At 55.1% G+C, this 24,384-nt stretch overlaps 2 protein-coding genes across 11 annotated transcripts in view; one reads left to right on the top strand and one right to left on the bottom strand.

Moving 5' to 3' along the window:
* Cux2 (cut like homeobox 2) overlaps positions 1–12,920 on the top strand; it is a 194,098-nt gene extending 181,178 nt beyond the window's left edge. For 6 of the 7 annotated variants that reach the window (XM_029533666.1, XM_029533668.1, XM_029533667.1 and 3 more), the window contains 6 exons: positions 1,500–2,302; positions 2,590–2,761; positions 3,810–4,079; positions 6,108–6,296; positions 7,177–7,450; positions 10,499–12,920. In XM_029533666.1, coding sequence (XP_029389526.1) covers positions 1,500–2,302; positions 2,590–2,761; positions 3,810–4,079; positions 6,108–6,296; positions 7,177–7,450; positions 10,499–11,288 — 2,498 coding nt within the window. In that variant the 3' untranslated portion in view covers positions 11,289–12,920. Of the gene's footprint in view, positions 1–1,499; positions 2,303–2,589; positions 2,762–3,809; positions 4,080–6,107; positions 6,297–7,176; positions 7,451–8,245; positions 8,955–10,498 lie in introns of those variants that run through there. The other variant, XM_029533670.1, reaches the window with a different exon arrangement.
* A 4,621-nt stretch (positions 12,921–17,541) lies between these two features.
* Pheta1 (PH domain containing endocytic trafficking adaptor 1) lies at positions 17,542–23,974 on the bottom strand. Of its 4 annotated transcripts, none has more exons than XM_021187117.2 (4): positions 23,942–23,974; positions 21,737–21,824; positions 21,017–21,129; positions 17,542–19,593 (listed from the first exon to the last, which is right to left on the bottom strand). In XM_021187117.2, the coding sequence occupies exon 4, from the start codon at positions 19,565–19,567 to the stop codon at positions 18,869–18,871; it is 699 nt and encodes a 232-aa protein (XP_021042776.1). In that variant the 5' UTR covers positions 19,568–19,593; positions 21,017–21,129; positions 21,737–21,824; positions 23,942–23,974; the 3' UTR covers positions 17,542–18,868. The 4 variants fall into 4 exon arrangements, with proteins under 4 accessions (XP_021042776.1, XP_029389513.1, XP_029389514.1 ...); XM_029533653.1 differs by lacking the exon at positions 23,942–23,974 and adding an exon at positions 23,146–23,276; XM_029533654.1 differs by lacking the exon at positions 23,942–23,974 and adding an exon at positions 22,564–22,673.
* Between the last annotated feature and the right edge of the window lie 410 nt (positions 23,975–24,384).

Here is a 24,384-nt window from a genome sequence, read left to right as displayed (position 1 = left end):
TCCAGGACAGCCAGGGCTACACAGACAAACCCTGTCTCAAGAAAAAAAGAGAGAGCGACAAGCCTGTCCCGATAAGCAGAGCCACTCCCCAGTTCAGCCTCCCCAGCCTGTTGCTGGACTTTGAAGTCATGTGACTGGCACTTCCTGGGTTCTCATCCCTTCCTGTTTTAAATGGTTTTCTAGGTTCCAGCTTGGATATACGCTGGGTTCCCTTCCGAGACTCAATACTGGTCTATTGCTTTTAGTTTGAAAAAAAAAACAAAACGTTATTCTGATGGCTGTGTGGTGGGCCCTAGGGTGGAGGCTACACAGGAGGGTCGTGGGGGAAGGTCATGGTGACCTGCCTGGCCCAGTCATCAGAGCATACTGCCTAGAAGGGAGAGAGAGGCAGCCCCTAGTCACACCCTGATCCATTGCTGTCCTGAGACTCGGCCCAGGTCTATGACCCCCTCTCTGCTTACTCCTTGTGTGCACTTCTTTTTTCTTTTTTTTTTTTTAAAGATTCATTTATTATTATATGTAAGTACACTGTAGCTGTCTTCAGACACTCCAGAAGAGGGCATCAGATCCCATTACAGATGGTTGTGAACCACCATGTGGTTGCTGGGATTTGAACTCAGGACCTTCGGAAGAGCAGTCGGTGCTCTTACTCACTGAGCCATCTCACCAGCCCTTGTGTGCACTTCTTGTTTGTCTCCCTTCGCTTATTCATAGAACCAACTGAGCCCCTGTGAGTTATGGCCCCGACGCAAGAATCTGTGTGCCTCTGACCTGACACTCCCCACCTCTTCTGTCCCCTTCTCTTCCCTCTCAGAGATAGCTGTCAGCCTGGCTTTCTCCTGTCAGTCCATTGATAAGATTTTCCTTTGCACCTTCTTGTTTAATTAGCTTGCTTGGTAGCTTGTGGAGACTTAGACTTGGGATCATCTTCCCTCCCCCCCCCCCAACCCGGAGACAAGCTTTCTCTGTGTCACCCTGACTGTCCTGGAACTCACTCTGTAGACCAGCCTGGCCTCGAACTCCCAGAGACCCTCCTGCCTCTGCCTCCCAATTGCTGGGATTAAAGGCGTGCCGGGCCTCATCAACCACTGTTTTTTTCTTGGTTTGGGTTTCCTCCACGGTTATTGCTATAGAATTCATGAGAGCATCTTTGAGTTACTGTCTCTTTCTTGATCTTAGACTTAGGTTGGTTCGTATAAACATATAAAAGCATGTATAAAAGGTGTGCTTTTTGTGGGGTTTGGCTTTGTTCTTAACACTATCTCCTCTCCTTGTTCACTTTTTTCACATATACTAAGATCTTGCTATTGGCCTGATTTTTTTTTTTTAATGCCTGCCTAAAAGTGCACCAGACGGACAAACAGACCGACCATGACTTACTTAACCAGTCCTCCCATTGTAGACCACCGAGGCTGCCCCACGTTTAGATGGTATAAACACAGATGTCACATACACGTACACTGTGTTGTGATGATGGGCCCCTGTCCACCCCATCACAGGTGAATCCAAGAATTCTCCAGCCTCCGTGAGCATCCCCAACGGCACAGCCTCCTCCAGCACCTCGGAAGACGCCATCAAGAACATTCTGGAACAAGCCCGCCGCGAAATGCAAGCCCAGCAGCAGGCCCTGCTGGAGATGGAGTCGGGTCCCAGGGGCCGCTCAGTGCCTCCCTCTCCTCCGGAGCGGCCCTCGCCAGCCACTGCGAGCCAGAATGGGGCCCTGGCCTGTGTGAAGCAGGAAGATGGTGGTGGTGGTGGCGGCGGCGGCGGCGGCGGCGGCGGTGGCAGCAGCAGCAGCAGTGCGCAGGCGCAGCCCCTTGCTGTCCTGTCCCCCGCTGCATTTGTGCAGCGGATCATCCGCAAGGTGAAGTCGGAGATCGGCGACGCCGGCTACTTTGACCACCACTGGGCATCAGACCGCGGTCTGCTCAGCCGTCCCTATGCCTCCGTGTCGCCCTCCCTCTCCTCCTCCTCCAGCTACTCGGGACAGCCCAATGGGCGAGCCTGGCCCCGTGGGGACGAGGCAACCATCGCCCCTGAGGACGAAGCAGCTATGGGCGAGGACGAGGCCCCCAGGGTGGGAGAGCTCAAGGCCGAGGCCGGAGCCCCCGAGGTGGGCAGCGGGCGACTGCCCTACTACCCAGCGTACGTGCCCCGCACACTCAAGCCCACTGTGCCGCCCCTGACACCCGAGCAGTATGAACTGTACATGTACCGGGAGGTAGACACGCTGGAGTTGACACGCCAGGTCAAGGAGAAGCTAGCCAAGAACGGCATCTGCCAGCGCATCTTTGGGGAGAAGGTGTGGACCAGGGGGGTGGGGGTGGGGGACCCAGGAGCAAGGCCCACTGAGACCTTAGCCCTAAGACCTATAGACTGGAGGGTGACCCAGGTAGGAAGCCATTCTACTGGAGCCCAGTCAGATGTCTCTCCGGCGTCTAGCCATCCAGTTAACAGCCAGTCCCCTGCCCTTTACAGCCCTTTAGCGCCCACGGTCCAGCTGGAGGAAGAGACTTAAGGGGAGGTTCGGGGTAGCATCCTGTGGGGGGGACCTTCAGGGTCATTTGCTGACCCGCCCTCCACCTGCAGGTCCTGGGACTGTCGCAGGGCAGCGTGAGTGACATGCTGTCCCGACCAAAGCCATGGAGCAAGCTGACACAGAAGGGTCGGGAGCCTTTCATTCGGATGCAGTTGTGGCTGTCGGACCAGCTGGGCCAGGGCCAGGGCCAAGCCCCAACCCAGCAGCCCAGCGCTAGCCAGGGTAAGTGAGGGCACAATGCCTTGACTCTACCCCAAGTCGTGCCCACCTCTGCCCTCTCTGCATCCCAGACACCATTCAACTGCCATAACCTGAATAGAGGTCCCTGGCCCACACCCCCTCTCTCCCTCCTCTGTACCCCACGGAAGGACATTTCCACCCAGCAGAGGTGCAGAAGGCCTGGACTCAGGCAGGACAACAGCCAGCGGAGCCCTGTGCCCCAACATGATCACACTCGCCAGCTCCCTAGAGACTCCATGCTGTTCCTCAGAATCTTTCTTAGCACAGGCCTGAGCCAGTCCTGTGTTCATAGGTGACGTCATGAGCAGGGTGGAGCCTGAACTTGGCAGAGCTAGAAACGAGAGAGGCTCAGAGAGTTACCTGCAGTCACAGGGCCCGCCCATATGCAGGGCTGCTGGGGTCCTGTGGGTGACATTTATTTCAGAACACGTGGCTTCAGGCAGGATGGCTCACCTGCCCCAGAGACCACAGAGAGGCAACGATTCCGGCCAAGGGTCGGTAAAATGGGGATCCGGTGAAGCGATGACTCAAGTCCCAGAAATGAGCCAGGACTTCCAGCAGGGTTACAAACCAGAACAAAATTGCAGGTGCCACCTTAGCAATAGGACTGGAGCTCCCTTTGTGGCTACAAAACAAGGATAGGCTGCTAGACAGGCAGAAGGGAGAATGTAGACAGACAGACAGACAGACAGACAGGCAGGCAGGCAGGCAGGCAAAACAAACGGCAGACAAACATCCAGCAGAGACCGATAGGCAAGAGAGGTAGGCAGGAGACAGGCCAAACAGGTGATGAACAGGCAAGCAGCTTTCTGGGGGCAGAGGCAGGAGGACTGTGAGTTCAAAGCCAGTTTTTGCCATGTATGGAGAGGTCCATAAAGGAAGGGCTATATGACCATGAAGACCTGACAGGTCCCTTCCTGGGGTGCAGTGTGGTGGCTGCGGGTGTCTTGGTACCAGCCTCAGCTCTGGCAAGCCACCCTACCCAGCCACGCTCAGCACCGGTGACCGCTCCACCGTCTCTTGCCCGCAGCCAGTCCCACGGAGCCAACCTCCTCCCCATCGCCTCCCCCAAGCCCCACGGAGCCCGAAAAGACGTCCCAGGAGCCTCTGGGCCTGTTACTGGAAAGCAGCAAGGAGAATCAGCAGCCCGAAGGCCGGGCCAGCTCCTCCCTGGGTGGGAAGCCCTTCTCAAGCAGCCAGGCTGCGGGGGGCATCCAGGAGATGGTGGCCATGTCCCCAGAACTGGACACGTACTCCATCACCAAGAGAGTCAAGGAGGTCCTCACTGACAACAACCTAGGTATGTGGTGGGGGCCTAGAGTGCTGCTCCCTGCAGACCGGAGTGCTCCCTGCAGCCCTAGGCTAGCTCTTCCCAGCTTTGAGCACAGCGCCAATGGGACTTCCCAGTGATGTCAGGGACAGCCTGGAGGTGCCAGCCAGCCCCAAGCATGCAGAACCACATGCTAGACACATGGCTCTGACCAGGAACCCCTGCTGAGGAACGAAAGGGAGATAGCACAGCCGGACTCTCAAAACTGTCTTGTAGGGGCCTTAAGAAGCCTCAGTCACGGAGCTGGAGAGATGGCTCAGAGGTTAAAAGCACTGACTGCTCTCCCAGAGGTTCTGAGTTCAATTCCCAGCATCCACATGGTGGCTCACAACCATCTGTAATGGGATCTGATGCCCTCTTCTGGTGTGTCTGAAGAGAGTGACAGTGTACTCACATACATAAAATAAATAAATCTTTAAAAAAAGGAAAAGAACTCATTTAAAAAAAAATAAGCCTCAGTCACTTCAGCACTGATGCCCCCCCGCCATGACCAACTGTTGCCGTCTTGGGAAGCCAGCGAGCAGGGTGGCATGTTCCTTCGATGTTTTGTACATCCCTCTGAGTCACAGATGCATGCCAGCTCCGCCCCCAACCAGGGATGCAGGCAAACCCGACAGCTGTCTTTATGATTCCTATTATGAGAGGAACAGTGTTGTCTAAAATTACCAGACAGGGGGCTGGCAAGATGGCTCAGTGGTTAAGAGCACCGACTGCTCTTCCAAAGGTCCTGAGTTCAAATCCCAGCAGCCACATGGTGGTTCACAACCATCTGTAATGGGATCAGACGCCCTCTTCTGGTGCGTCTGAAGACAGCTACAGTGTACTTAGATATAATAATAAATAAAATCTTTGAAATTGAATCCTACAGGAGCTGGGCACTGTGCTCATGTAGTAATCCTAGCACTTAGAAGGCTGAGGAAGGAGGATTGCCACAAGTTCGAAGCCTGCCTAGGCTACGGCATGAGACCTTTTCTCAAAAACAAACCACCTAACAAACCCTAAAGTTAAAAGTCAGACTTGGCAAATGGCTTCAGTTCGAATCCCCAGCAATGCTTTAAAAAAAAAAAGCCAGGCATGGAGGCTGGAAAGATGCTTCAGGGGTTAGGGGCACTGCCTGCTCTTCCAGAGACCCCGGGTTCAAATCCCAGCACCCACATGGCTAGCTCATACCCATCTCTAACTCTAGTTCCTGAGGATCTGATGCCCTCATCTGACTTAGTAGGGCACCAGGTCAGTACATGGTGTCTGGACAGGCCAGAACACGGAGACACACACATGAGGGAAAACACAAAACAGGTGGGCATGATGGTCCATCCCAGTGTTTAGAGGCAGAGAAGAGACAGGCAGGTTCCTGGCCACCGGGAAACCAAGCTCTAGACCCAGTGAGAGATCCTGTCTCCAAAAAACCGAAGTTTAGAGAGGAAGACAGCCGAGGTTGACCTCTGGCTTCCGTGTGCAGGCGGCTGGAGCCAGGTGGATCCCGCACCTCTGTGATCACCGCCCTTGAGAGCCTGGGGCAGCAAGCTTGAGGCTAGTCTCGGCTACAAAGATTCAAGTTTCTTCTCAGATGGAGTACATAAATCAAAAGCTATAGAGGAGCAAGGCGGGCAGAAAGTAGGGCAGCATAGAGCTTGCCCGGATGCACGGGATGCTTGGGTACCCTGGCACCCTCACCACCAAAGAGACAAGACTCCGCCTGGTGCACTTGGGCAGGTGTCCCTCTAGTCTGATCCTGAGGGGACAGATTACTGGGTCATCGGTCAGACTGAGTCTGCTAGGTTATCCTGGGGGGGGGGGCAGGGAGCGAGATACAACAGGACAGGGTATTTGCTGGCAGGGGTGCTCCACTGGGAATAGAGAGAGCAATTGTCTGTGTCACTGTCCAGTGCCTGCCCTCCCCAGTCTCTTGTGCAGGGTTAGGGTCCCAGGCCCACCTCCTGAGAGGGGGGTCTCTGTGCTGGCCCTGGGGTGACAGTTGACTTATGCCCGGTCCCCCAGGGCAGCGGCTGTTTGGTGAGAGCATCTTGGGGCTGACCCAGGGCTCCGTGTCGGACCTGCTGTCGAGGCCCAAGCCCTGGCACAAGTTGAGCTTGAAGGGCCGGGAGCCCTTCGTGCGCATGCAGCTGTGGCTGAGTGACCCCCACAACGTGGAGAAGCTTCGGGACATGAAGAAGCTGGAGAAGAAAGGTGAGAGCCGGCCCGGGGTAGGGTGGCTGGGTAGCCGGGGGTCTCAGCCATGCCCCGAAGACGCCCCGCTGGCAGCAATCCAGATACCCACATCCCACCCCCACCCCCACCCAAATCACAGAGGGCTCTCGGGCCTTTCACACATCCAGAGCTGGCGCACAACCTCGCCTACCTCTCAGGCCTCCCCCTCTCTCTTCAAGACAAACTGCCTGCCAGTTAGGTTACCCAACCTCTGCCATAGACAGCAGGCCCACCCGCGCAAGAGACTAGGGTCCCAGTAGTTCCTTCAAGAGCATGCTCCCCCAAGGGCTGGGGAAGTGTCCAGTGCCGTTGGTGGAGTGCTTTACTTAGCAGTCATTCACAAAGCCCTGGGCTCATTCCCCAGCACTGCATGGTAGCACACGCCTGTGAGTTCAAAGCCAGCCTGGGCTGTGTGAGACCCTGTATCAAACAAATCAAAACGAGAGAGAGACACCTGCAGTGACCTAAAGACTCCCCCTAGACCCCACTCCTTAAAGGTCCCAACTCCTCTCAGTATCGCTTGGCTGGGTCTAAGCCTTCAACTGAAGGCACCTCTGAAGAACCTTTTAGATCTAAACCGCAGCAGGCTTTTTGTTCATATTTTGTAATTGTGAAGATACCATGCATCCTACACGAAGTGGGTTCATTCAGATTAGCCCCACCCACAGCAAACTGTTCTGAAACTCAGTGGCCCCTCTGACAGTCTTGATGGCCACAGAGTGCCCCAGTTTGAGAGCCCCCCCCCCCNCCTATAAGGCTACCTGGCCACTGTCCCTGCCGTTCTAGCCATCTGTGTGCAAGCAAGTGGGCCCGTGGGGTGGCGATGGCCCCTCAGTCTCCCCCTCCCTGTCCCCCCCAGCTTATCTGAAGCGCCGCTACGGGCTCATCGGCACCGGCTCGGACAGCGAGTCACCGGCTGCGCACTCCGAGTGCCCCAGCCCGTGTCTGCAGCCCCAGGAGTTGAGCCTCATGCAGGCCAAGAAGCCCCGGGTGGTGCTGGCGCCCGCCGAGAAGGAGGCTCTGCGGAAGGCCTACCAGCTCGAGCCCTACCCCTCGCAGCAGACCATAGAGCTGCTCTCTTTCCAGCTCAACCTCAAGACGAACACGGTCATCAACTGGTTCCACAACTACAGGTAGCCTGGCGGGACCCCCGAGGGGCACAGAGGGTCACAGGAAGCCCTGAGGCTCATGGGGATGCCCCGAGGGCGGTTCCAGCCTTGGGGGCGGGACGAGGGGCGGGGCTATAGCTGGGCGCTCAGGGTCCCTTAGCTGTCATCCCCAGCTAAGGGACCCTGAGCGCCCTCTTCCCTGAGCCCCAGGTTGTAAACTGTAAACAAGGACCCTGGCGCATTCCCTAGCCAGGGTCCACAGGATGTGTTTGTAAACACGTGGCACAGTCAGCTCTGGCTGTGTGACCCTGTCACTCCCACTCCATGCAGTGGCCTCAGGACAGGGCCTGAAGTATCTCTAGCTGGAGCTAACTGAGACCAAAGGAAATACCTGTCTACCACAACAGGCCTCGGGCACAGGGGTTCCTCTGTGTGTTGCTCCTTTCTTTTGTTAAAGATTTATTTATAGCTGGGCATGGTGGCGCAAGCCTTTAATCCCAGCGCTTGGGAGGCAGAGGCAGGAGGATTTCTGAGTTCGAGGTCATCCTGGTCTACAAAGTGAGTTCCAGGACAGCTAGGGCTACACAGAGAAACCCTGTCTTGAAAAAAAAAAATATGTAATGCATATGAGTACGCCACCATTGCTCTCCTCTGAAACATCAGAAGAGGACATCAGACCCCATTACAGATGGCTGTGAGCCACCCTGTGGTTGCTGGGAATTGAACTCAGGACCCCTGAAAGAGCAGTCGGGTGCTCTTAACCGCTGAGCCATCTCTCTAGCCCGCATGGCTCCTTTCTTAAGCCTTTCCATTCTCCAGGTCAGCTCTCAAGAGGTTCCCAAGTGCTGTGGCTTTTGAGAGGCCACGGAGGGCTTCCCGAGGCTGGGCCAGGACCCCATGAAAGGAGCCTTGGAGATTGCAAAGATCTGAGCCCTGCCCACTTTCCAAGCAAGAAAGAAGTGTCACCAGTGTCCGTGTGGCACTGTGGAAGAGTCTAACCATCCATTCTGGGGCAGAGGGAAGTTCCAAGACCCCCAAGAAGGAGAAAGGGAGACAGGGGTGGCCACACATATCCCCCCTCCCCAGCCTGCGTCTTAGCTGCACACACCCCGTAGCTTTGTGGCCGTGGGCAGGTCATTGACCTCTCAGAGTCTCACAAATGAGTCTGCAAGATGAGACATGTCGCCCCTGCCCCCACCACCACCCCCCAGCGCCAGATGAAGCAGCCGCGGGAGGGGACAGCCTCAGCCGAGCTTTCTCCCCATGCAGACCCAGACCTTAGCGTGACAGGCAACGTGGTCTCCTAACAGCTTTCTCTCCCGAGTGACAATGGGGACATCAACTCTGCTTCTAGAAGCTGAGCATTCTATCACAATCTGTCACATTCGTTCAAAAACATTTGTAACATAAGCACCGTGAGCTGGGCTCTCAAGTGTTCAAAGCCGCCTGCCTGGAGTCATTTCACTTCAGTCTGATTAATTATGGCCAAAGAGGAGGGGCTTGGAGAAGTGGGGGACTTTTGCCTCTAGGCAACGTGAATGAAGAAGAGAACCTTGATGTGGGGTGTATTTGCTTGTTTGTTTGTTTGTGTTTTGTTATTTGACACAGGGTTTCTCTGTGTAACCCTGGCTGTCCTGGAACTCACTCTGTAGACCAGGCTGGCCTCGAACTCAGAAATCCGCCTGCCTCTGCCCCCCACGTGCTGGGGTTATTGATGTGGGTTTTGAAGGATGATTAAGAGTGTTGTTCTCTGTGAGTTTGAGGCCAGCCTGGTCTACACAGTGAGTTTCAAGCCAGCCCAGGCTGTATAATGAGACCCTGTCTCAAAAAAGAAAAAAGGAGAAAAAAAAAGATAGATTGGATGCAGGGCAGTGGTGGCACACGCCTTTAATCCCAGCACACTGAATACATAAATGTAATTTAATGTCCTTTTTTTTTTTAAAAGAATTTTATTATTATACATAGGTACACTGTAACTGACTTCAGACACCCCAGAAGAGGGCGTCAGATCTCATTACAGGTGGTTGTGAGCCACCATGTGGTTGCTGGAATTTGAACTCAGGACCTTTGGAAGAGCAGTCAGGTGCTCTTACCCACTGAGCCATCTCACCAGCCCAATTTAATGTCTTAAAAAGAAAAGACAGGTACACCCGTGATCCCAGAGCTGGGGAGGAAGAGGCAGGCAGTTTCTGGGGCTCACTTGACTGTCTCAAAAGCTGAGGTAAAGAGCAACTGAGAAAGATGCTTGACGCCGACCTCTGACCTCTATGCCACATCCCCATCACGGTTAAGAGGAAAAAACGTGTATGACGTTGATGAAGGCACCCACCTACTCTTGGTTTCCTTTTGCTGTGATCAAACACTGAGCAATGATAGCTTGGGAAGGGAAGGGTTACTTGACTTATATGTCAGGTCACGGGAGGTCATGGTACTTTATTGTTGAGGGAGGTTAAGGCAGGAACTGAAGCCAAACCCGTGGAAGAGGCTTATTGGCCTGCTCAGGCTTCTCTAGTTCATTTCGTAAGGCATGTGCTGCCTGCAGTGGGCAGGACCCGCCTACGTCCATTAACGGTCAAGGCAGTCTCCCACAGACACGACCAGGGGACAGTCCGATGGCTGCAGTTCTTCAGTTAAGGCTCCCTTTACCCATTCTTGGCTGTGTCTGTTGGACAATAAAAACCGCACATCACCCGGGGTTGACTTCTGGCTTCCGTGCACACTCACGCGACACACGCACTCACACATAGAGCTCACACTAAGTCCATAGTGTTTGCCTAGCACTTGGTGTGTCCTACCACTAGAGGGAGGGAGGGAGGGAGGGAGGGTGGGAGAAGCTGCCCTGAGCACCTCATGATCAGCTGCTGAGGCCACAAAGGGTGGCAGTCTGCACCCAGCTCTGGGAAGGAAGAGCAGTGGGCAGAGAACATGACTGTAGACGTGACATGACGTAGACGTGAGTGTCACTTGGGGAGGGGGAGGGGTTTACAGCCACTGTTCCTGTGGGTTGAGTCTGGGGTCAGCAACCCCACTCAGGCCCCAGGCTCTCACCCCCCCCCCCGGTCTCTGCCACAGGTCCAGGATGCGCCGTGAAATGCTGGTGGAGGGGACACAAGATGACCCCGACTTTGACCCAAGTGGGGGTCCCAGTGTGCTGACGCCAGGCCACACCCACAGAGAGCCCACCCCGCAGAGCCCTGACTCAGAGACTGAGGACCAAAAGCCCCCCATGAAGAGCTTGGAGCTGCAAGAGCCTGAGGGTCCCCTACAGCGAGCTGCCCCAGACAGGGCTATGGTGACGATCAAACAGGAAGAGGGCTTGGAGGTGGACGGACACAGTCAGCCCCAGGACGTGGGGGATTCAGACAGAGGGCAAGATGGCCCCAAAGAGGAGCATACCTACCCTCTGGGGAACAGTGACCTCTCAGAGCTAGCCCCCGCACCCTTCCTTTCAGGCACACCCAATCCAGACTGTCCTTCATTGCACACCCCACAAGTAAAGGGGACTGGGGAACAGGTTCACTCAGAGCCTCTGAGTCTCAAGTCCACCTCCGAATCCTCCTGCTGCAGTCTGGAGGGGCCACCGAATTCTCCCTCTGCCATCTCCTCGCCAGACCTCACGACGACGTGTGTGTCACCCGCCCCTTCCTCCTCAGCCCCTATCTCCCCATCCCTACCCGGTGCCCCACCTGCCAAAGTGCCGAGTACCAGCCCCACTGGTGACACAGCCGCAGCCTTGCACCCCAGCACTAAGGTGAACCCCAACTTGCAGCGGCGGCATGAGAAAATGGCCAACTTGAACAGTATAATCTACCGGCTGGAGAGGGCTGCCAACCGGGAAGAGGCTCTGGAGTGGGAATTCTGAAGCTGGGGTTGAGGGACATAATCCCAGAGATTACCTTCCCTCCCTCCCTCCCTCCCTCCCCCAGATGTGGTGAGGTCCAGAGAGGCAAGAACTCAGCCGTGCAGATGTGGACAACAAAGTTAGGCTGTTTACGTTTATTGTTGTATCACTAGTTACCTGAAGTTGTGTGTGAGCAGATGCCACCGCCTCTTCCTTTTGACAGCCCTGCTCGGAGGAGGCGCTGGAATCCTGCTCTCATCCTCTCCCCTGTGGGAAGGCAGGACCCAAAAGGTACCACATTCTCACTCAAAAAAAAAAAAAAAAAAAAAAAAAAAAAAACTCCAAACTCTTTTAGAAAAATAAAGAAATATTTATAGACCTCTTTCAGCTATTTTAATAAAGGATCCTTTGGAATTTATCCCCAGCCGATGCTGTTTTGATATTAAAGAGAGTTATAAAATCAGATGCTGTCACTGCTGTTGTGGAACCGGCACAGAAGCAACTGTGTCTTTTTTTCTTTTTCTTTTTTTTTTTTTGCCATGAGATGAGATTAAAAGAAGACAATTATTCAAAGCCATCACAAAACACTAAAGACGGACCAAATTCAGAGGACCCTTGGACGGCGGGTTTGGTTGTCTTTTTTTTTTTTTTTTTTCTGGTTCTCATGCCTGTCTGTGAGACACGGCACTATGCCAGTATCCTTCCAGAGCCTGTGTTGCAAAGAGAAAGTCCAAAAGACTCTAAATGAAAACCTGGGTGCTCCTAAGGATGGGACTGTGTTGGAGGGTTGTCTGCAGCCTCCACGTCACATGAGGTCCTGTTGCTGGTAGAAATGTTGCCCTTAGAGAATGTGGCGTCACAAACGCCTCCACTCCCTGAGTTAGAAGCCTTCTGTCCCAAATGAGTACAGACAACAGAATGAGTACAGAACCTTCAGAAAGCTGGGTGTGTGGGGGGAGGTGTCCAAGAGAACTATGGATATCGAGTGACCCTGGCTCCCATCCTGAATCGTGGCTGCACTTAGAAGGCTTCTCCTACGATCCGAGCCAGGTACTTCATCCCAGAGAACACTGCGGCTTCCATCTTCCTTCCTTGTTTCCAGAAAGGGCAAGCGTTAGTCCACCATAGCCCCCCCCCCCCAAAGCTTAGCAACCAGCTCCAAACACTAGACGCACCCAGTCAGAAACCTCAACTCCATTCTCACCATCTTCACCATCTTCTTCCTCCATCGGTGCCATCCCTGGAAAGTGTCCACGGGTCTGTGGAGCTTGGTACGGCTAACATCACCCCGGCACGGCCACTATATCCCTGTCTCTTGGTCTGTTCTCTTTTTCTGCACAAGATCTGCTTGAGATTGAAGCTAGGACCTCCCCTAACACAGAAGCAACCTTCTTCCAGCGTCCTGATTGTGATCTACAGGGACAAAGGTCCCCGTTGGATGAGACGGCCTCTGTATCTACTGTTGAATCTCCAGTTTTTTTCCTTTTTTTTTTTTTTCCCCCCAAACTGTGGAAGTTGAACCGGTGACTAGTAATGTATATGTGACCATCTTTGTGGCCATTCCAGTGCTTGAGGGGGAAAAAGTGGCCGCTCCATGCAGTGACTATCATGTGAGCCAAAAGGTTTCCAGAAAGGAAAAAAAAAAAAAAAAAAGATAAGGAACGTTCCGGAACTTCGAACTCTCATGCACCCAGTCCAGGCTACAGATGATGAACATCAAACAGGCCCTGGGAAACCTCCTTTTCCACACATAATCCTGGCTATGCATCGAGAAGTTTTCCACTCTATACATTTTTATCCAGAGGAGGGTATTTTTATATTTTGACACTAGAAAACCAGGCTGAGTTTTCTGAGGAATCCGTTCTGGGACAAACGAACACCCCGTCTCAGCCTCTGCCGCCCCCCACCCCCCGTTGCGACACACCCACTACGAGACCAACGTCTCTTTTTGCCTTGAAACTCCAGGAGTCAATGCTTGACACACGATGCACAGATGCAGCAGAATTCACTGCGGCTTTGGCTCGAGGGTGACGGGATTGGGTGTGACGGGATTGGGTGTGACCTTTGAACACAGAAATCTGGTTGTGCGGAAGCCCATGGATCTACAAACAGATCCATCCAGTCTGCATCCTACAGTGGTTTCAAAAGAGAAAACACACACAGAGACACACAGAGACACACACACGCACACATGCACACACACAACTGTTTCTATGAGAGATTGATGAACTTTGTCTAAAATTTTAAGAAAAGGGGACACATTCTGTAATCACGTCTCTAAATACAGAATTGTATAATAATCCTGGGTGTCCCCATTTCTTCTGGAGCGTGGGCACAAGATGGGGTCAGAGTGGGTTCTCAGAAGTGTTGTACAAACTGAGGGGGGTTTTATTTTTGCTGTGGGGGATATGGGTGGTGGCTTTTTTTGTTTTGTTTTGCTTTTTAAGCCAAGGTCTCACTTTATAGCTCTGGCTGGCCTGGAACTCATAAAGATCCCCCTGCCTCTGCCTCCTGAGTATTAGGATTGATTTTTATTATTATTATTATTTGGGTGTGAGGTGTGTAAGCATGGACACAGTGTGGAGATCAGAGGACAACTTTCCAGAGGTGATCCTCTTTCATTACCTGGGTTCCAGGGAATCGAACTAGGACCGTGTGTGAGGCTTGCATGACCAGTGTCTTAACCTCCTGAGCTGCTTCAACAGCTCCAAATCGTGTAGATATAAAAGCCAGGCTTTTTGGATCTCTTGCTTGTTTATATATTGATGGAATATATTGATGGGCTCCCTGTGTAGCCCTGGCTGGCCTGGAACTCACAGAGATTCCCCTGCCTCTGCCTTTAGAGTACTTGGCTTAAAAGCACCAAGAGATCCGCCTGCCTCAGCCTCTCTGAAAGCTGGGACTAAAGGTGTGCGCCAGCACAGTTGGCCACGTGGGTTTGAGAGAGGCTCACGTGATGCAGGCTGCCCTCAGACTCACTTTGTAGTGAAAGGTGACTCTAAACATCTGGTGCTGGGATTCTAGGCATGTGCCACCATGCCCAGAACATACTGGCTTTTCAATTGAGTGCCAGTATTCAGATAAGGAGGTGTGTTCTTGAGCATTGAAGATGTCACCTTCTGAAAACTCTAAACTCTGGCCGTGCTGGGCCTTGATCTGTTGTGACAACAGCCAGCTGAAGAGTGACCTCCTTTGCCCGTGGCACCTGTATGATCTGCGTGGTGATGGAGTGTGGGGTCCCCAGCTGCTCTGAAGGCAGCAGGGGACATGAAACTCTGTCCTCTGCAGTGTGGTCCGAAAGCTGGGTGGTTAAGGTTGAGCCTTGCTTATAGCTGTGGCCATAAGCCACGACCCTTAGTCAGCCTCTAAACGGAGTGGGGAGTAGTAGGTCTGTGCTAGAAGGCCTTTCACATATAGCACTGCCCACTCTCAGCTATGTAATGCAGGCCTCAGTTTCCACATCTGTCAAGTGGGGTGTGACAGCAGTGACTCAAGGTGCATCCTGGGGTGGCATCTTGGAATGGTATGGGGCATGGGTACACCTGCGAAGTGCCTGAATCAGGAGCTTGCCAACCATGTGACCATCATATGAAGTGAGGCTACTTGCCCCGTGCCTCAGCCGCCACTCACCGATGAACCAGAGCCACATGCCGTGCCTCAGACCGCTCTCGGGCCCGGAAACCTCTCTACGAACCTTGGTTTCCACATGTCCTTGTGGGGGAGGATTGGTTGACTCATGATCCCCACCGTGGTTAGGAGAACTTGCCTGAATTCCAAAGGCTGGCTCCCAGGCAGGACACAGTGGGGGTGGGGATACAGTAATGGGAACTGTGCTGGGAAGGGTGACCTTGCAGGCAGACCCAGGGATCTCTTGAGTCCAGGAGCCAGAATGCCTGGCTTCCGCACCAGTCCCAGTTCTGAGAGCTCTATGTCAGTGAGAGAGTGCCTAAACTTCTCTCTGCCCGTTTCTCCGGCTGTAAGGTGGGATGGCTATATATTTCCCTCACTTGGTAGCTATCAACTTCAGATTACTGGGCGCTGGCCATTCTGGTCCCAGGTCAACACTCCTCGGATGGTTAAGAATCAGAGTCATGGGGCATGGTGATGAAAGAGATGTATTCCCGTTATCCCAGCTACTCAGAAAGCTGAGGCAGGGGGATTACTTGAGCCTAGTCATTTGAGAGCAGCCTGGGCAACACAGCTGAAGCCACCCCAAGTCCCAAGAGCAGCAGGGCAGGGCAGAATGGACTTTGTCCAAGATGACCCACCAGAGAGCTAGCCTGTGACCCTGCCCTGAGACACCCACCTGTCAGCCTTAAAGCCAGGTCCCTCCTTGGGTCACCTAGGACTTTGGACTCTGTTTCCTCATCTGTGAAAGGGCTGTGGTCAGAGAACAGTGTTTGTGGCCCCTGGCTACGGCTGCTGTGTGAAGCTACCCAGCTTCCTCGGCTCTCAGGCCTCAATGCTTGAGGCGTGAGTCTGAGGTTGGCCACCCAGCTGCCTCAAAGAGTTCCCTCCCCAACACACACACACATGAAACAAAACACGTGGGCCGAGAAACTGAATTTTTTTTTTTTTTTTTAGACAGGGTTTCTCTGTATAGCCTTGGCTGTCCTGGAACTCACTCTATAGACCAGGCTGGCCTCGAACTCAGAAATCCGCCTGCCTCTGCCTCCTAAGTGCTGGGTTTAATAGACACCGATTTGTAGGGTTCCAGAAATACTACCCTCTCCGCCTCTGTGGCCCCCTGGGCCTGGGGTGTGGATAACAGGGATGTAATGATGCAAGGCTCTGGAAGCACTCAGCCAGCAGCCCGGTGTCTACTTGGCCCTCTCTCAGATGTCACAACCATCATCCGCTACTGGGACCCCAGGTACGCATGTCCAGCGCCCCCTGATGGATAGGAGGTTCACCTGTGTGCAGCATGGTAGATAATGCTGCTGTGAACACAGGAACACACTGAGACCCTCACACGTCCCTGTGTCCCTGCGTGTCATCTGTGGTTCTGTCTTTAACTGTCTGAGGAACTGTCTAGCTGTCCTACCGCAGCGACCTTGCATTAGGGTCCACCCCTCCACGTTGTCCCCAACTTTGGTCATTTTTCTCATAGCAGCTATCTGATGGACACTGGGTCACCTCACCCCCACTCACATCTCACTGGGCCAGACTGGGCCATTGTCAAATGGCTGATCCAAATAGATTGATAACTTGGGGTAGGTACCTATGATCTCGGGCCTGAGTGTTCCTCTGTCCCCAGCTGCCCCTTAGAATGTTCCTGACCACACCGTCCCTCAAGATACCTTGGACCTTGCCTACATAACCGTAGCAGGAGGGCAGAGAGAAATATCAGCATTGACTAACTTTGTCCCCAAGGCCACCTATCTGTCACTCCAAGGAGTATTTTGATAAGGACACACCTGTGACGCCGCCTTTTGGAGCAGCCTCCCCCCCACACATCCCAATCCCGCTACTTCCCCCATCCTGTGCCCAGCAGTGACTGTAGTCATCAGCGGCCTGACTCTGTCAGCTGCTGTGGCCCCAGGCGATGGGAGGATGGGGTATGTACACTCAGGGGCACATGGTCCCTTGACCACAGTGCTCATTGTAACTTGAACAGGAGTTATGTGGCTTGCTCAAATCCGAATGTCCCGGAAGGCACTTAACTTTTCCAGGCTGCCGAGGGAGAGTTCTGGCATGTCCTGGGTATACATTTGGAAGACCCTGGGCTTCAACCATCATGTTGGGCCACCCTGTTCCCCTCCTCTCCCCTCCCCTCCCCTTCCTTTCCCTTCCATGGTCCCAGTGAAGAGGGGACCCAGCACTTCCAACAGACATTACTAATCACTCTTTCCCTCCATTTTCCTAGTGTTGAGATTCTCTGCACTCCCTAGCTAGGAAGAAGGGCCATGGTTTTGCTGTTGAGAGCAGGGTCTCACTATGTAGCCTAGGCTAGCTCCCTGCTAGAGCGCCTCCTACCTCAGCCTGGATTGCTGGGACGACAGATGTGTACAATCATCAGGTCTGGCCAAGAGCCAGGTTTGGACCTCTTCCCGTTTACATCCGCCCGGCCCACCTGTCAATCATCTCATTTTTCTTCAGGCCCTATGGTCTTCCATTTACCTCTGGAGGTCATCCAGCTGACTCTCCAGCCCCCTACACACACACACACTCACACACGGTGCTGAGACTGCCTAAAGGACAACAATTCCCACGAAATACATCAACTGTGGAGTCTGCAGGGAGAACAATAATACACGCAGTCATTTCTTGGGCAGCTTTTATTTTGGCCCTCGTACCCTGTCCACAGCCGATATCTCTCCTAGCCCCAGAATCAGCTGGACTTCATCTTGTGCTTTGGGGAGAGGGGGTATCTCTGCCCTTGTCCCCCCCCCCCCGCGCCCCGTACCTTTAGAGTTTGTAAACCCATCCCAGACTAGAGCCACACCACTCCAGTGGGAAAGGTGAGGAGACAGACCGAGTCCCCAGAGGCACCACCTGTGCAGACAGCTGAGCTCAGGAGACAAGAGGGCCAGGTCAGCCAGGCAGGCGCCTGTGTGTCTCCTTCGAGGGCCTGGCTCCCTGGGGACAATGCCACCCCTTGCAGCCAGCCAACAGTAACAAAAGTGGCAGGGCTGAGACTGGACTACTTATCTTCATTGATGGAAGACAGACAGTAGTCGCCTCTGTACTTCAAAGAAAAACCCACAGCCGAGTGCCCCTGGCCCCTGAGCCAGCAGAGAGCCAAGAGGCCCTGGCGACAGACAGAGGCACCCATGGGACCCAGGCCCCCACCCTCCCCCCCCCCAGACAGAGGAGGGGGAGGGGCCAGGGTGAAATCTGTTCATAGGATGCAGCGATTGGAGTGAGTGTCCCCCCAGTCCCCAGGGCGGGGCACTGAGGACTGTAAACAAGAACCCGGGTGGGGCCCTGGCCGTCCTGCCCAACCCCCTGGAAGACAGCCAGCACGGTGGTGAGAAGTAGTCCCAGAGTGGAGGCCCACTGGTCACCTGCAGTGGCTGGGGACAGTGCCTGGGCTCTCCCACTTTGGGCGGCATGGATTCAGTTGAAGACCTGTCTCCACCAGGTAAAGCTGGGAGGAAGCTGGGTCCCAGCCCGGGGCTGAGGTCAGGTGAGGCTCGCCTCCAAAGCTGGGCGAAGTCCTGCCTTAGCTGGTTCCAGGCCAGGAGCCCTGGGGGGGGGGAGGGGGGGTACCTATCCAGTTCAAGCCCCACCTTCTACCTGCTGGTTTAGGCCCACAGCAGCCAAGAGAGCAGCTTCCAGGCTGAAGCCTTAGATCCTTGAGAGGCCCCAGGTAAACCCTGGGCCCCACGGGCCTGTGGCCAGCTTTGGGGCTGTCAAGGTCACACAGGCCGCCCTGAGGCAGAGTTCTCTAGAAACCAGCTCCTTGGGCTCTAGAAGCACCTTCAGGTTCATGTCCCAGATTCTTCCCAGAAGTTAAGTGCCTCTGACCCCAGGGGCCCAGGTCTCCTGAGCCATATGTCCTATGTCCCCTGGGAGCCTGGCTTGCATACAGGCCATTCTACAGACCTGTGTACATGGAATACCTCACACCCACTACGTCCCCTTGGGATTGGCTGGTCCTAGGTCTGAGTCTCAGCAGAACCAGGATGCCAGGGGACCTCTAGGCTGGCTAGGGCGGCCTGGCCTCCGCGCCACTGGTCCCTGAGGGCCTGCACCTCTAGTCCATATCGCGCATGCAGCTGGGCAAAGGATGCCAAGGGGACGTTGGCCGCCGAGGCCCTGCGGCGAGGTGGCAGTGGCGGCCGCTGGGGGGCTACCGCGGGCTGCTGGGGCAGCATGCTCCACACTACCCAGCCATTCTCCTTGGGTCTCGGGTTCAAAACAGGGCTCGGGTTGGCAGGTAAGGCGTTGGCAGGGCTTCCCTCGCGCATGGCAGCCAGTTGCTGTTCCAGCTCGCGCACCACCAAGCGCAGGTAGTGGAAGCTGGCCCGGGACAGTGCCTTCACCCAGCCCTCCAGGGCTGCCTGGCTGTCGGCGGCCAGCACGTAAGACCGGGATCGGCCCCCGGCAAAGCGCACAGCGAAGGCGAACTCCTCCCGGGCATCCACCAGCTCCACCGTGCAGCCCTCCAGCAGGATGACGCCCAGCGGCTCGCGGCTGGCCTCCGCCTCGAAGTAGAAGAGGATGTTGCCCCGCAGCACGAACCAGCGCCGGTGCGAGCCGGCCCCACGGCCGCCGCGCTTGTGCAGGAAGCCCGCGTTATCCACTGGGGCATCGCAGGTCGCGTAGCAGGCCAGGCTGCGCTCGTTGAGCTTCATGGCCGCGAGGAGCTGCAACCTGTTCCCTGCATGGGAGCAGATGTTACTCCTAGGATCATCCAGGCCACCAGCAGTCCCCTCCCACCCCACCCACCCCAAGGCCCCCTCGGCGAGCGTGGTGAGACAGGACTCGAACCAGGGTCAAGCACGTCCATCTGGAGGGCTCCCGCTGCCCTTGACCAGGGAAGGTACATTAAGCATTCAGCTCGCCAGACACTTTGCATAGGTTAGCTCTATCTACCAATGGCCTTGGGTGGTGTGCACTGGTTTTATGTTTGCATCCGCGTGTCAGTGTCGGATGGGAAACAAAGGCACAACCTTTGTCAGTCATCAAGCAAAGGTCACAAAACAAGCTGACTAGAGCCTTTGCTCGTGCCTGGAGATCCCAGGTCTGTGACTCAGCCTTGGTCTGTGGGTCAGGTTGGTGAGAGTGGGAGCCGTAGGGAAGAGTATGAGGGCGCAGGGTGGGGTGGGTGGGATGGGTGGGAAAGACTCGGACAGAGGGACAACAGGACAGGGACACGGCAAACACAAAGGTAAATCCTCTGGCTGTGGGGAGGGTGACCAGAGGAGGGCAGGCGTGTAGGAAACCCCAGAGTACTGGAATGACAGTTGGAAAACAACCTAGCTGGGCGGTGGTGGCTCACACCTTTAATCCCAGCACTCGGGAGGCAGAGGCAGGTGGATTTCTGAGTTTGAGGCCAGCCTGGTCTACAAAGTGAGTTCCAGGACAGCCAGGGCTACACAGAGAAACCCTGTCTCGAAAAACCAAAAAAAAAAAAAAAAAAAAAACCTAGATAAACCGCAGGCTCAGCCCAGACTGTCAGGGAGGAAGGGACAGGGCGCTCTAACATAAACCTCCCGAAAAGTACACACCAGGGCAGCAGTGGCCAGTAGGGCCTGTAGGGGAGTGGCACATGGGTTACCAGTGTGGCCACTTGGGAGAAGGCAGGCCCTGCACCTGTAGGGTACCCTGTCACAGCCTCGCTTCCTACAGATGGCTGGCATACTTTGGAAGAGCCTGGAATGTGATAGGTACTCCACTAATGCCCGCCCCCTCTGCCTTACCCTCGGTCTGAAGGGGTGAGGTCAGGGTGGCGGCTCTGCAGGGCCAGGCTGTGCCACCTGACCTGGGTGGAGGGAGAAACTGCTGCCAGACAAATACTTAATTTTTGCCACCTCATGCCACCCACGTTCCAGTCGGGGACAGCTTCCTGCCGGATCAGAGGCTGAGACCTGCTTGGCCCAGAGCAATGGGCTGGGGCCTCAGACCCTGAAGGCTCAGGTGAGTTTAATCTCCCGCTCTGCCTCCAGCTGCTGTGTGGCTTCTTATGCCAGCTGCACCTCTCTGTGCCTCTGTTTCTCTCAGCACAAGGAACTCACACACCCCTCCTAAGTCAATCAATCGCTCATGGTGACTGACACGGGCCCACTTCTCCCAGAACCTACCACAGGCTGCCCCACCCAGTTCTGCTCACTCCCTTCACAGGTCGGCTCACAGTCTCCAAGTTGGGTCACCTCAGGGGCACACAGTCAGCCTCTCTGGACCTCTAGCTCTTCATCTATAATGTAAGAGCAAAATTATCCACGTCAAGGTTATGACAATGAGTCGGGACACAGGGAACCAGGGAACCAGGGCCTCTGGCCATGGACGCCGGTGACGGTGTACTTGGCCTCCTTCTGGTCTGTCCTGCTTCAGTCAAGTGGCCCCTGGTGTCCCTCTCACCCCCACATCTAATCACTGAGGCCAGGTGATCCCCCCGCCCCTGGCTGTCTTCTAGCACATAGCCTTTTTAGCTCCTGTTTTTCAAGGTCCCCACCTAAGTTTGCCGGAAGCACCGCAGGCACCCTCCCCAGCTGCCTCCACCTTTGCCCCTTCCTATCTGGCCGCCTCAAGGTAAGATCACCTCCCTAGGGCCCCCTGGGACCACAGAGGGACTCTTCCCTCCCGTGGTGACTTATACCAGATTCTCAGCCCAGCCTAACCCCCCAATCTCGGCTCCTTCGCCAACCTCTGCCCGGCCTTTGTCGGCCTTGGTCACCGGGCCTCAGCCACCTGGCTACCTTGCTCAAAGGCACCAAAGATTTTCTTCCCTGAGGTGTCTTTCCCTACCACGGGGCCAGGAGGAAGCATCCTCCGACCTGACGAGACCACCAGCTAGAGAGTACCTGGATCAGTCATGCCTGCTCCGGAGCAGGGGGTGTGGGGGCTTCTGTCTGGATTTGAGTGTCCAGTGTGTAGCCGGTGCTGGGGAGCCTATACGACAAAGCAAACCCTTGTCAACATGAGGACTGTGACAAGGGGTCATCCCCATCCCAAGTTCATAGATGTGGAAACAATGACTTGCCCCCCCCCCAAAAAAAAAGAAAAAAACAGAGCTCATCACGAACAGCCCCATGGGGCAAAAACCTTCGGGTCCTTCTTCCCCACCAAGACTGACAATCTGGCCTGGTGCCCATCAGCCATCCTCCCCCAACTGCCCAGATGGGGGCACCCTGGCCCAAGGTCACCAGCAGACAGGAGGCCCAGCCGGGGGCCCTAGCCCTTGCCTGCTATGGCTCGGCAAACAAGCAGGCTCTAGCCTCCTTCTCGGAGGGAGCAGTTTCTGCTCCCTACTTTCCAACCGCCCTGCTCTGTTCAGGTTCAAAGTCTGCGGAGGGCGCAGAGCTATATAAGCAACAGGGTCTAAGCACGATGCTTTAGGGATCAAATTCCTGTCAGGGCTGGTCCGGACTGGAAGATCAGTCACCGACACTTGCCAGACTTCAGTTTGCCTCAATGGGCTTCGTGGGGAGGCTCCGATGAGCTAAACTACGGACAGCCTGTGACAGACTATAGGGGAAAAGTATTCTAAAGCAGGCGACGCACCCAATGTGGCGCTCACACCTGTCATTTCCAGCACTTGGAAGGCAGAGGCCAGTCTACTTTGACACAGCAAGACCCTGTTTAAAACAAAACAAAACAAAACAAAACAAAAAAAACCCGCCACACATACCCGGTATAGTGGCGCACACCTTTGATCCCAGCCCTCGCGATGCGAAGACACGGGGACCTCTGTGAAGCCTGTACTGCATTATCGAGTTCCAGGTCAGCCAAAGCTACACAGTAAGCTTCTGTCTAAAAAAAAAAAAAACCAACAACAACAAAACCCACCCCCCCCCAAAAAAAAAAGCAGGACTGGCAAAAACAAAAAAAACAAAAAAAACAGGTTAGTGGATAAAGACGCTGGCTGTCAAGCGTTCTGACCCGAGTTTGATCCCCAGAAAATCAAGTAGAAGAAGGAAAGCCCGGGCTTCCCGCAAGCTGTCTTCGGACTTCCACACGCGCACACGTAAACAAAAATAAATACGTAAAAATTTAAAAGACAAGTGATAAATCCACCATCCGTGGGGTCCCAGCTGGCCCCGAGGCTAGGACTCGAGGGAAACGGAGGCAGGGCATCACCGCGGAACCTCAAGCCCCGGCGGTGCGCTGCCCAGTCTGGCCCGGCTCGGCCGCGATGGAGGCCGCGGGCGGGTCCCGGGCGACAGTCGCGCGGCTGCCGTCCCCGTCGCGGTCCCCTCCCGCCCGGCTTTACCTGGCTGTGGGACCAGCACGACGATCTGTCCCGCCCATGGCCCGAAACCGCTCGGGGGGGGCGGCGACGAGAGGGCGCTTTGTCTCCCCGAGGCCGAGCGGCGGCGACCCGCGGGCGCCCCTTTAACCCTGAGCGGCCCGCCCAGGAGGGGACCGCCCCCGAGCCACACGCGCCTGCCCATTGGCCAGCCCCGCCGGACCCCGCCCCCGGATTTGCCACGCCCCCGCACGCGCGCCTGAAAATCCCTCTTAAAGGGACCGTGCCGGGGTCGGGAGTTCCCTGAGTTCTGTCCTGGGCGCAGCTAAGACGCAAAGCTGGCGAGGCGGCTCAACGGCGCTTGTCGCCAAGCCTGGGGGGGAAATAGAATGTGGATGGTGCCAGAGAACCGCCGCCCACCAGTTGCTAACCATGGCGCGCTCAAGGTACACACAGGATATCAGTGAGTTCGAGACCAGCCTGGTCTCTAAAATAATTAAAAGAAAAGAAAAGAAAAGAAAGAAAGGAAAACGTTCAACCCACAGCGTTTCCAGAGAAAATCAACACAAGTCTGCTTTAAGACGCAGAGGATACCGAGCCATCCAAACACTTGCCCAGGTGAAGAGAGTTCTAGAAGTGAGCAGAGTTAGAGGGCCACCGACCCACTGCACCCTTGCGTGACCTCCCAGGAGTCTCTGGGATTCTATGCAAAATATAAAGACAAGCGTGGTGTTTACAGGGTGTGGCTCAACTGCAGGCGCTCCCAGTAGGTAGGTATGGCCGGGGTTTTCCCCTCTCCCCCAAAATCACACGCACCCACCTCCCAGAATCCTTCACTTCCTGTTTTTCCTGCCGCCGCCTCCTCCTTCTCCTCCTCACTTCCTTCTACCTTCCTGCCCGGGGTCCTCCTCGCCGGAGGACGAGAGCGAAGCAGGACAGACCAGGATCCCGGCTTCATTGCACCGCGTCTCACTAGCGCCTACAGTGGTGCACACTGATCCAGAGAGAAACAGCCGGGAATCCATCATCAAACAGTTCTAACAGGCCCCTGTGAGAGGCAGAGGATAGGCGACAGCCGCCGGAGTGAGGGGCAGCGACCTAGCCCACGGGAGACCTGCAGGAAGGGTGTCCCAGATGAAGGAAACCGCAAGTCCAAAGGCGCAGAGAAGCGCAGGGAGCAAGTGGAGGAAGAAGTTGTATGGTGGAAGGCTTAAAAGCCATATTGCATAGGACCCTGTGAACTTGGGGAAATCTTTGCTTTCA

Source organism: Mus pahari, chromosome 23, assembly GCF_900095145.1.
Source record: "Mus pahari chromosome 23, PAHARI_EIJ_v1.1, whole genome shotgun sequence".
NCBI lineage: Eukaryota > Metazoa > Chordata > Mammalia > Rodentia > Muridae > Mus > Mus pahari.
The sequence above is the reverse complement of the archived record's forward strand: the minus strand, read 5'-3'. Positions and strand labels throughout refer to the sequence as shown.